The sequence below is a fragment of the Nerophis ophidion genome, linkage group LG19 (assembly GCF_033978795.1).
Source record: "Nerophis ophidion isolate RoL-2023_Sa linkage group LG19, RoL_Noph_v1.0, whole genome shotgun sequence".
Taxonomy (NCBI): domain Eukaryota; kingdom Metazoa; phylum Chordata; class Actinopteri; order Syngnathiformes; family Syngnathidae; genus Nerophis; species Nerophis ophidion.
The window spans coordinates 19,572,100-19,584,401 of NC_084629.1; the positions used below are offsets into that span (position 1 = coordinate 19,572,100).

The window sequence follows — 12,302 nt, forward strand, 5'->3', positions numbered from 1 at the left end:
ACACCTGTGGACACACCCCTCCGACTTTCAGGTACTATATAATCTCACTAAAACACTTGTAACACAATAGGCAAATAAGGCATTTTCCAGAATTATCATAGTAAATGTGTCTAATAACATCTGAATTGCTCTCACTGCCCTCGCCTTTTTTTTTGTTTACTTCTATTTTCTTTTTCTAGCCCTTCACTCTCATTATCCTTATCCACAAATCTTTCATCCTCGCTCAAATTAATGGGAAAATTGTCGCTTTCTTGGTCCGAATCGGTCTAGCTGCTGGTGGCTATGATTGAAAACAATGTGAGGATGTAAGGAGCCCTACAACCCGTGACGTCACGCCACATCGTCTGCTACTTCCGGTACAGGCAAGGCTTTATCAGCGACCAAAAGTTGCAAACTTTATCGTCAATGTTCTCTACTAAATCCTTTCAGCAAAAACATGGCAATATCGCAAAATGATCAAGTGTGACACATAGAATGGACCTACTATCCCCGTTTAAATAACAAAATCTAATTTCAGTAGGCCTTTAAACTTCCTTTAATAATAGGGGTGGGCAATACTGAAAGTTTGGGACTTTATTCGATACCATCAGAAGGCTTGACAAGAACGATACCTCCACTGATACTTTTTACTGGAAATGTGTTTAAGACGTTATTAAGATCATGAATTTGAGACGATTATAATGAAACTGAAATACAATTCCAGGTAAGCTACATAAAAAAAGATCAAAATTAACTCGTAGTATCCCTTGCTGTATTCCAGTATCGATATAATACTTGGATCGCTTCTCCATTGCCGCTAATTAAGGACAGGTGGTCAGAAATGAAAGAATAAAGGTGTACGACTTACTTCCGACGCAAAGCTGTCCAGTGTGTCCACAAGTTAAGCAAAATTTGAAGTTTACCTTTACTTTCTACAAATATGTACTGTAAATATGACGATAAATGACAGTATTCACACTGACAAAGTTAACCAGCACTTAGCTATTGTCAATGGGTTGCTACGAAGAAGATGGCGACCATTTTGAAAGGCGTTGACATTTGGCGGTTTGTTGGCTGTAATAATTTACACGGGGTGCTTTCGCAAACTTGGCCAGTTGTCCGCACAATGTTAATACGGGGGTGTATTTCGACGAATTCGGACAATAAACCCGTGTTTTTGTGTTAGTCGGCTTCGTTGACAGAGCTAGCCGATAGCTAGCATTTAGCATTAGCCATTTTTTTTAAAAGGAGAGATGCTCATGTCATATGTTTTGTTGTTGTCGGTTGTACAGTTAAAATAATACCGTCAGCGAGACTCCACATTTATGGCTTTCTACGCACCGTGTTGGTCGAGTACTCCGCCCTGCTGGGTGACTCCCACAAGGCCTTTCATCGAGCACTTGGATCAGTCGAGCTTGCTGTCATTCCACCACACACAGCTCATGACCCCACGTAAGTATTTGTGTTCTTAATAAATAGGTAATTATACAAATTATAAAATGCTACCACACACAGCTCATGCCCCCACGTAAGTATTTATGTTCTTAATAAATAGGTAAGTATACCAATTATAAAATGCTACCACACACAGCTCAAGACCCCACGTAAGTATTTGTGTTATTGATAACAAGTATTATTCAAATTGTAAAATGCTACCACACACAGTTTAGGACCCCACCTAAGTCTTTGTATTATTAATACATAGATAATTATAAAACGCTACCATACATAGCTCTGGACCCCATGTAAGTATTTGCATTATTAATAAATAAGTATTAATACAAATGCTACCACACACACACACAGCTCATGACCCCACATAAGTATTTGTGTTATTAATAAATAGGTAATTATACAAATTATAAAATGTTACCGCACAAAGCTCAGGTCCCCATACAAGTCGTTGTATATATAAATATGTATTAATACAAATTGGAAAATTCTACCACACACACAGCTCAGGACCAAAAAATAAATCATATCATTTATAAAATGCTACCACACACAGCTCAGGACCCCATATAAGTATTTGTAGAAAAAATAAAAAGTTAATGATACAAATTGTAAAATGCTACCACACACAGCTCATGACCCCACGTGAGTCTTTGTATTATTTTAAAACACATAACTATACACATTATAAAATGCTACCTCACACAGCTCAGGACCCTACATAAATATTTATGATTGATAAGTATTATTCAAATTGTAAAATGCTACCACACACAGTTCAGGACCCCACCTAAGTCTTTGTATTATTAATACATAGATAATTATAAATCGCTACCATACACAGCTCTGGACCCCATGTAAGTCTTTGCATTATTAATAAATAAGTATTAATACAAATGCTAACACACACACACACACACACAGTATTTGTGTTATTAATAAATAGGTAATTATACAAATTATAAAATGCTACCGCAGAAAGCTCAGGTTCCCATACAAGTCGTTGTATAAATAAACATGTATTAATACAAATTGTAAAATTCTACCACACACACATCTCAGAACCAAAAAAATAAATCATTATGTCATTTATAAAATGCTACCACACACAGCTCAGGACCCCATACAAGTATTTGTAGAATTAATAAAAAGGTATTGATACAAATTGTAAAATGCTACCAGACACAGCTCAGGACCCCATGTGAGTCTTTGTATTATTTCAAAACACAAAGTTATATAAATTGTAAAATGCTACCACACACAGTTCAGGACCACACCTAAGTCTTTGTATTATTAATACATATATAATTATAAAACGCTACCATACACAGCTCTGGACCCCACGTAAGTATTTGCATTATTAATAAATAAGTATTATACAAATGCTACCACACACACACAGCTCAAGACCCCATGTAAAGATTTACTTGAATCATTGTATTAAGACATTAATACAAATTGTAAAATCCTACCACACACACATCGAGACCCCATCTTAGTCTTTGTATTAATAATAAATCAATTTTAATAAAAATGATGCAATGCTACCACACACAGCTAAAGACCCCCGTGTAAGTATTCACATAAATCATTGTATTATTAATAAATATTATGGGTGTCTCGATACACATTTTTTGATTTGTATTAGAGGTGTAACGATCCGTTTAACGCAGGGGTCACCAACCTTTTTGAAACCAAGAGCTACTTCTTGGGTACTGATTAATGCGAAGGGCTACCAGTTTAATACACACTTAAATAAATTGCCAGAAATAGCCAATTTGCTCAATTTACCTTTAATTCTATGTTATTATTAATAATTAATTATTTATCTTTGTGGAAACACTGATCATCTTAATGATTTCTCACAATAAATATATATAGAAACAGATACATATCAATATGCAACACTTTATTTTTATAATTTCTCGAAGTGCACATTTTTCAAATTGAACATTTTCAAATGATCACTTCTAAGACAGTCTTGTGAAATCACAATATCCCATTTTAACTAGCTAGCCACTAACATTTTTTAACAAATCATGAATTACTTTGCACCATGTTTGTACAAATAATAACTCAAGTAAAATACAAAAGTCAACTCTCAAATATTTAAATAAATCATGTCTTACTTCTAACTGGACACCAAATCTGTTATCTGTTTTTTTGTCAGTTAGCGGGAAGCTTGGCATTGCTGTTAACTAGTGTGTTGTACTCTGGTGTGTAACTTGACACTGCAACTCTTAGTGAGTCTTGCAGATGTGCATCAGTGAGGTGTGTTCTGTGTTTGTTCTTGATGAAGTTCATGTCAGAAAAGGCTGATTCACAAAGATAAGTTGAACCAAACAGGCTTGCAACCTTCATAGCTGCTGCGCATACACCACTGTACTTTTCTGTGTCAACAAGGCACCAAAAGCTTAATGCAGCCTGGTGTGCTTTAAATTCTAAATTGTCAGGAAAGAAGAGGAAGGAATTTAAAAGGTAAAAGGGTATATGTGTTTAAAAATCATTTTTGAGGTTGTATTTTTTCTCTAAAATTGTCTTTCTGAACGTTATAAGAAGCAAAGTAAAAAAATGAATTAAATTATTTAGACAAGTGAAGACCAGGTCTTTAAAATATTTTTGGGGGATTTTGAAATTCTATTTGAGTTTTGTCTCTCTTAGAATTAAACATGTCGAGCAAAGCGAGACCAGCTTGCTAGTAAATAAATACAATTTAAAAAATAGAGGCTGCTCACTGGTAAGTGCTGCTATTTGAGCTATTTTTAGAACAGGCCAGCGGGCTACTCATCTGGTCCTTACGGGCTACTTGGTGCCCGCGGGCACCACGTTGGTGACCCCTGGTTTAACGATTCAATTCAGATTATATTTTGATGTTTCTAATGTGATTCAGGGACAATATTAGTTTATTTGGAACAATACAATCTTAAACAAACCAGCGAGTTAAAATCAATTTAGTAACTTTTTAGCAAAATAAATCAATGTGACTGTGGAATAAATACTGGATACTGCAGGAGAGGTTTCCTGTTATCCCTGTTATTTTTTGTATGGGAATTATGTATCAGTGAATTATGAATATAAACAAGCAAGTAAACAACAATTAATGGGCAATGCATTCACATCTCATTTAAATGTGAAACCAATACTTCAGGTTTAATTAACAGGAGGAAACATTTTTTTGCTCACATTTAAACAGTCAAGACATTTTAATAGAAAGTACAATAACTAACATTTTAACAGTAGATTTACTTGTTACTTCTGCTTTTGTGTTTCAGTATAACATTTGTACAATGATAATCATAGGTACTTTAATATAAAAAAAATTAATTGCAACCAACAACTTTTCAGGTTGAATTAACAGTAGAGTTACCTGAGAAATGATGTAGAACCAAATCTTTTCCGTTTAAATGAGCAATGTTTTTTACCCGCTACTACTCTCTACAGTGTATTAGCAACAACATTTTGTAGGAGTATAAAGGCCTGTTACGTAAAGCATTAAAGGTGCCTTCACAGATGTGTAAGTTACCCGTGCCTTGGGCACTAATGCACCCCCATACCATCACAGATGCAGGCTTTTGAACTTTGCGTCAATAACAGTCTGGATGGTTCGCTTGCCCTTTGGTCCGGATGACACAATGTCGAATATTTCCAAAAACAATTTGAAATGTGGACTCGTCAGACCACAGAACACTTTTCCACTTTGCATCAGTCCATCTTCGATAATCTCGGGCCCAGAGAAGCCGGCGGCGTTTCTGGATGTTGTTGATAAATGGCTTTCGCTTTGCATAGTAGAGCTTTAACTTGCACTTACAGATGTAGTGACGAATTGTATTTAGTGACAGTGGTTTTCTGAAGTGTTCCTGAGCCCATGTGGTGATATCCTTTAGAGATTGATGTCGGTTGTTGATACAGTGCCATCTGAGGGATCGAAGTGTGGTGGATTGTCCGAAGCTTAAACAGCAAACAGTGGTTTTAGTACAAAAGTTTTATTTACCCAATATCAAAAAGTACAGAGTTGGATTGAATTGCCCATGCAGACAGATCGAAATCATGCGAATCATATCAAATATTGGTCTACTGGCTTTTTACATGTTTCCCTCATGTGTCAAGGTCCCGTTGTTTTGCAACTGCTTGCTCCGCAACAACCTTGGATACCTTAGTCATAACAAAACATTTTGTAGAATGGTTAGAGCGACCACAAATTCAACTTTTACCCACATATGCTCTTCCAGTAATTCAGAGGCTTTAAGACAAACTTTCTTTTTTGACTACAACAGACACAAAATATGGTATAAAAGGTCAGAAATTCCACTACAGAAGGTCACGGTCATTCAATGTTGGTTTCCGCCCATGCCGCTTACGTGGACTGATTTCGCCAGATTCTCTGAACCTTTTGATGATATTATGGACCGTAGATGTTGAAATCCCTAAATTTCTTGCAATTTCCCTTTTGAGAAACATTGTTCTTAAACTGTTTGACTTTTTGCTCACGTAGTTGTGGACAAAGGGGTGTACCTTGCCCCATCCTTTCTTGTGAAAGACTGAGCATTTTTTGGGAAGCTGTTTTTATACCCAATCATGGCACCCACCTGTTCCCAACTAGCCTGTACACCTGTGGGATGTTCCAAATAAGTGTTTGAAGAGCATTCCTCAACTTTATCAGTATTCATTGCCACCTTTCCCAACTTCTTTGTCATGTGTTGCTGGCATCAAATTCTAAAGTTAATGATTATTTGCAAAAAAAAATGTTTATTAGTTTGAACATCAAATATGTTGTCTTTGTAGCATATTCAACTGAATAGGGGTTGAAAATGATTTGCAAATCATTGTATTCCGTTTATATTTACATCTAACACAATTTCCCAACTCATATAGAATTGGGGTTTGTATTATACTACGTTTATTTCACTTTTTCAACATTCTGCTTCTGGAAGTTGGTTCATCTGCAAAACTTGATCAGCTGGTACTTCCGTTGTGTCTGTCGCGTCCTTTGTGGCTTAAAATTGTGTTACGTCTTTAAATTGTGTTGTTGCGTTTGCATTCGTGTTGTAGCTGAAAGTAGTAGGGTTGTGGCTTCATGATATTGCTATGACGTGTGTGACCTTTCTCAGCCACCGTAGCTATCCGCCATTCTTGTTTTACCCACTGATGGCGATGACGCCGCAGTCAAGCAGACAGACTAGAATAATATTTAACGTCCTTATCATTAATAGTGCCACACAAATAATAAATGAACCCACGCATCGAAACGGTAATACGATAGACCTAGTGCTTGTCAGGGGTATCACCGTCTCCAAAGTTACGATACTCCCGTATACTAAAGTATTGTCCGATCATTACCTTATAAAATTCGAGGTTCAGACGCATGTTCGTCAAACTAATAATAATAATAATAACTGCTGTAGCAGCCGCAACATTAATACAGCCACAACGACAACTCTTGCTGACTTACTGCCCTCGGTAATGGCACCATTCCCAAAGTATGTGGGCTCTATTGATAACCTCACTAACAACTTTAACGACACCCTGCGCGAAACCATTGATAACATAGCACCGCTAAAGTTAAAAAAGGCTCCAAAAAAGCGCACGCCGTGGTTTACAGAAGAAACTAGAGCTCAGAAATTATTATGTAGAAAGCTGGAACGCAAATGGCACACAACTAAACTTGAGGTGCACCATCAAGCATGGAGTGATGGTTTAATAACTTATAAACGCATGCTTACCTTAGCTAAAGCTAAATATTACTCAAATCTCATCCACCGTAATAAAAACGATCCTAAATTTTTGTTTAGTACGGTAGCATCGCTAACCCAACAAGGGACCCCCTCCAGTAGCTCAACCCACTCAGCTGATGACTTTATGCAATTCTTTAGTAAGAAAATTGAAGTCATTAGAAAGGAGATTAAAGACAATGCGTCCCAGCTACAACGGGGTTCTATTAACACTGATACGATGGTATATACGGCGGATACTGCCCTCCAAAATAGTTTCTCTCGTTTTGAGGAAATAACATTAGAGGAATTGTTACAACGTGTAAATGGAATAAAACAGACAACATGCTTACTTGACCCTCTTCCTGGGAAACTGATCAAGGAGCTCTTTGTATTATTAGGTCCATCAGTGCTGAATATTATAAACTTATCACTTTCCTCGGGCACTGTTCCCCTAGCATTCAAAAAAGCGGTTATTCATCCTCTTCTTAAAAGACCTAACCTCGATCCTGACCTCATGGTAAACTACCGACCGGTGTCTCACCTTCCCTTTATTTCAAAAATCCTTGAAAAAATTGTTGCGGAGCAGTTAAATGAACACTTAGCGTCTAACAATCTATGTGAAACCTTTCAATCCGGTTTCAGGGCAAATCACTCCACGGAGACAGCCCTCGCAAAAATGACTAATGATCTATTGCTAACGATGGATTCTGATGCGTCATCTATGTTGCTGCTCCTCGATCTTAGCGCTGCTTTCGATACCGTCGATCATAATATTTTATTAGAACGTATCAAAACACGAATTGGTATGTCAGACTTAGCCCTGTCTTGGTTTAACTCTTATGTTACTGATAGGATGCAGTGTGTCTCCCATAACAATGTGACCTCGGACTACGTTAAGGTAACGTGTGGAGTTCCCCAGGGTTCGGTCCTTGGCCCTGCACTCTTCAGCATCTACATGCTGCCGCTAGGTGACATCATACGCAAATACGGTGTTAGCTTTCACTGTTATGCTGATGACACCCAACTCTACATGCCCCTAAAGCTGACCAACACGCCGGATTGTAGTCAGCTGGAGGCGTGTCTTAATGAAATTAAACAATGGATGTCCGCTAACTTTTTGCAACTCAACGCCAAAAAAACGGAAATGCTGATTATCGGTCCTGCTAGACACCAAACTCTATTTAATAATACAACTCTAACATTTGACAACCAAACAATTAAACAAGGCGACACGGTAAAGAATCTGGGTATTATCTTCGACCCAACTCTCTCCTTTGAGGCACACATTAAAAGCGTTACTAAAACGGCCTTCTTTCATCTCCGTAATATCGCTAAAATTCGCTCCATTCTGTCCACTAAAGACGCTGAGATCATTATCCATGCGTTTGTTACGTCTCGCCTCGACTACTGTAACGTATTATTTTCGGGTCTCCCCATGTCTAGCATTAAAAGATTACAGTTGGTACAAAATGCGGCTGCTTGACTTTTGACAAGAACAAGAAAGTTTGATCACATTACGCCTGTACTGGCTCACCTGCACTGGCTTCCTGTGCACTTAAGATGTGACTTTAAGGTTTTACTACTTACGTATAAAATACTACACGGTCTAGCTCCATCCTATCTTGCCGATTATATTGTACCATATGTCCCGGCAAGAAATCTGCGTTCAAAGGACTCCGGCTTGTTAGTGATTCCCAAAGCCCAAAAAAAGTCTGCGGGCTATAGAGCGTTTTCCGTTCGGGCTCCAGTACTCTGGAATGCCCTCCCGGTAACAGTTCGAGATGCCACCTCAGTAGAAGCATTTAAGTCTCACCTTAAAACTCATTTGTATACTCTAGCCTTTAAATAGACTCCCTTTTTAGACCAGTTGATCTGCCGTTTCTTTTCTTTTTCTTCTATGTCCCACTCTCCCTTGTGGAGGGGGTCCGGTCCGATCCGGTGGCCATGTACTGCTTGCCTGTGTATCGGCTGGGGACATCTCTGCGCTGCTGATCCGCCTCCGCTTGGGATGGTTTCCTGCTGGCTCCGCTGTGAACGGGACTCTCGCTGCTGTGTTGGATCCGCTTTGGACTGGACTCTCGCGACTGTGTTGGATCCATTGTGGATTGAACTTTCACAGTATCATGTTAGACCCGCTCGACATCCATTGCTTTCCTCCTCTCTAAGGTTCTCATAGTCATTATTGTCACCGACGTCCCACTGGGTCATTATTGTCACCGATGTCCCACTGGGTGTGAGTTTTCCTTGCCCTTATGTGGGCCTACCGAGGATGTCGTGGTGGTTTGTGCAGCCCTTTGAGACACTAGTGATTTAGGGCTATATAAGTAAACATTGATTGATTGATTGATAAAGTCTGCCGTTCTTAATCCAGTGTTTTCCTTTTTTAGTAGAAACACACATGATCTATTGCCTTTTACAACAATGTTGGACCGACACCTATCTTCCGGTAGGCAAACTTGCCGAGCACAGATCATTACACTCCTAATACAAATCCTAATGCTATCAGCTAAAGCCTCCTTATAAGACATTACACAAATCAATGTATTATTTATAAATATGTAATACAAATGTTAAGATGCTACCACACACAGCTCAAAACTCCATTTAAGTCTTTATGTACAGTAAGTCATGTAAATCATTGTATTGTAAATATGTCATACAAAAGTCTTGGTTTAGAATAAAATTTGTTTTTACAGAGTTGCCAGGAGAAAATGGGTTGACCGGGTGCCCCTCATTTTCAGAACAGACCTTAAAGTTCTTTTTGCAAAGGTACCACTTTATAAATATGAAAAACATTGCTGTCGGTCCTTTTTTTACAACTGTTTAAGGTGTCATCTTTCAGGTCCCTGTACGACTTTGTGGCAGCTCATCCCAATATTTCATTGATTGACGACAGGCTTGCTGACTGGTACTTGCGTTTGTCCTCCAACTGCAAACAAGCCATACAAGGTCTGCTCATATCTTTTATGTTCAACTTTTATTTTTGTAGCTTTTCAGCAAAGTTGTTTCACTTCAGAACCTCTACATCAGCTTCAGTCCCATGTTCAGTTCAAAACTCAGCAGAAATTTTGCAACAGATTCCTTAGACCAGGCCTGGCCAACCCGCGGTTTGCAATCCTCATGCGGCTCTTTGGCTGGTTTCATACAGCTCTTAACTCTGTTATGAGAGTAGCGCGCGTGTGTGTGTGTGTGTGTAGCCCTTTAAGATATGACAGCATGTGAGGTAAGTGAGTCAGCGAGTGGGTGGGCAAGAGAGGTGAGGGAACGGTAACAGTGAGTGTTTGCAGGTGCTAGTAGCTTGGTGGATGGCTGTGTGCAAGACACCAATAAAGTCACAAAGTTGCAACAAACCGCTGGCTTCGTCATTCACCCTCAGGTCTGGAGCTGTAAAGACCCACTGCCGGGTAAAGTGAAGGGTGTTACCCCCGAAGTACATTGGCCCTGGAGGAACGTCTCCCCTGCGCTCCTCGACTATGGTCTGGTAGCCGGAAACAGGAAAGGTTTAACAACTCTATTAGTGCCTTAGTGTTTACCATTAAGTCTTTCTTTTGACAGCCCCTTGCGGTAAACTTGTCTGAGTGCAAACAGAGGCAGTATTTGTCGTTGATAAAACATTCGGGGAATCAAAATTTATGACCAATAAAAATGCAATAAACGGTGACGGAAATTTGACCTGGCAAATATAAACAAAAGAAAACACTGGCTGAAAGCGAAAATCGATACAATAAATAAAAAAATAAAAAGCAAAACGGGTGGTAGGTAAAAATGAAAAATCTGCGTCCAAGTCGACACGCGGGCTTCTGGAATTGCGCGTCATTTTTTATTTCAATGCGTAAAAAGACACAGTGCAGTAGCGCCAACACTACTTGACAGTATAACAAAATAGGTCACTTATATTCTGTAATATACCAAGTTTTAGAAAAAGTGCAGAGGTAGAAATATTCCAAATTATCTCTTGTATACAATGTAAACATAAATAATGCCTCAAAACAAGTTAATTTCAACAAAACACAGCAGACTGATCTCGCCCTGCACAGCTGTTTTGTATTGGCAAATGGGCTTGTAGATCTTTATTTGCCACAGCTATATACCTTACTGCTTTGCACACAGTGCATTCTGCTTCCCATGTGTCACGGCCAGGACCGAAACACTGATACCTTTTCCGCAAATCATCCGTGAAGTTGCATTTATGTCTCTCTTTTGTCCTGTCTGTCTATCCACAGCTCTCTCTTTTGTCCTGTCCGTCTCCACATCTCTTGTGTCCTGTCTGTCTCTCCACATGTCTCTCTTGTGTCCTGTCTGTCTCTCCACATCACTCTTCTGTCCTGTCTGTCTTTCCACATCTGTCTCTTTTGTCCGGTCTGTCCCTCCACATCTCTTTTGTCTGGTCTGTCTCTCTACATCTCTCTCTTGTGTCCTGTCTGTCTCTCGACGCTTTCGCTCTCTGTCTCTGCCCCTCCGTCATGAATGGTGCTGCGTGCGCTCGCCTCCACAATTTTTGTTTTTAACCCATTCTTAACCCTGGACGTTCATTGAAAATACAGGCAACCCTAACTCAAAATGCCGGACGTATGAGGCATTTAAGAAACCCCGCCCGGACAGCCCCGCAAAACAGCACGTGTCCGGGGAAAAGAGGACGTATGGTCAGTCTACCATAAGAAGAAGAATCCGAAGCCGGTTTGAGTGACGTCAAACGTGCATGTGCGTAAGATCCCATAGTAAATAATTCGTGACAAGTTCGCTCTCAAAATGGCAGGGAAAAAAAGGACAACAAAACAAAAATATGAAGAAGAGCACAGGATATTTTTAATAGTGGGAGAGTTTATATTTTTTTGTTGAACGTAATGGCAAGCCATTCTGCCTTGTCAGGCGTCATTAGCGCATTTCAAAGCTTCAAATCTTCAGCGTCACAAGGAATGCCAGAAGTCCCACTTAGCAACATGCATAGTAACAGAAAAAATATTTTTTCTTGTGGACTTGGTTGAACTGAGTGTGTGTGAAACAGTGCACACAATGTTAATTGTAGAAAATAACTGGCCTCTGGTCTTAGTACAGTAGGAGTCATGTTGGTGTGTGACATTTACAATAAATCTGGCTGTGCAGAGGTGTGTGTGCGTGTGGGTGTTTGCGCATGCGTGTGTGATGGGGTGATGTTCATGT

The 12,302-nt window shown here is 39.3% G+C and overlaps 1 protein-coding gene across 7 annotated transcripts in view; it reads left to right on the forward strand.

Moving 5' to 3' along the window:
• The first annotated feature begins 795 nt into the window (after positions 1-795).
• The window catches only part of LOC133538130 (RNA-binding protein 44-like), a 38,036-nt gene continuing 26,529 nt past the window's right edge, over positions 796-12,302 (forward strand). For 3 of the 7 annotated variants that reach the window (XM_061879468.1, XM_061879469.1, XM_061879465.1), the window contains exons 1-4: positions 887-1,044; positions 1,272-1,431; positions 9,839-9,911; positions 9,985-10,091. In XM_061879468.1, the coding sequence (XP_061735452.1) occupies positions 1,305-1,431; positions 9,839-9,911; positions 9,985-10,091 (307 nt within the window). In that variant the 5' untranslated portion in view covers positions 887-1,044; positions 1,272-1,304. The other 4 variants (XM_061879466.1, XM_061879470.1, XM_061879471.1 and 1 more) reach the window with 4 other exon arrangements.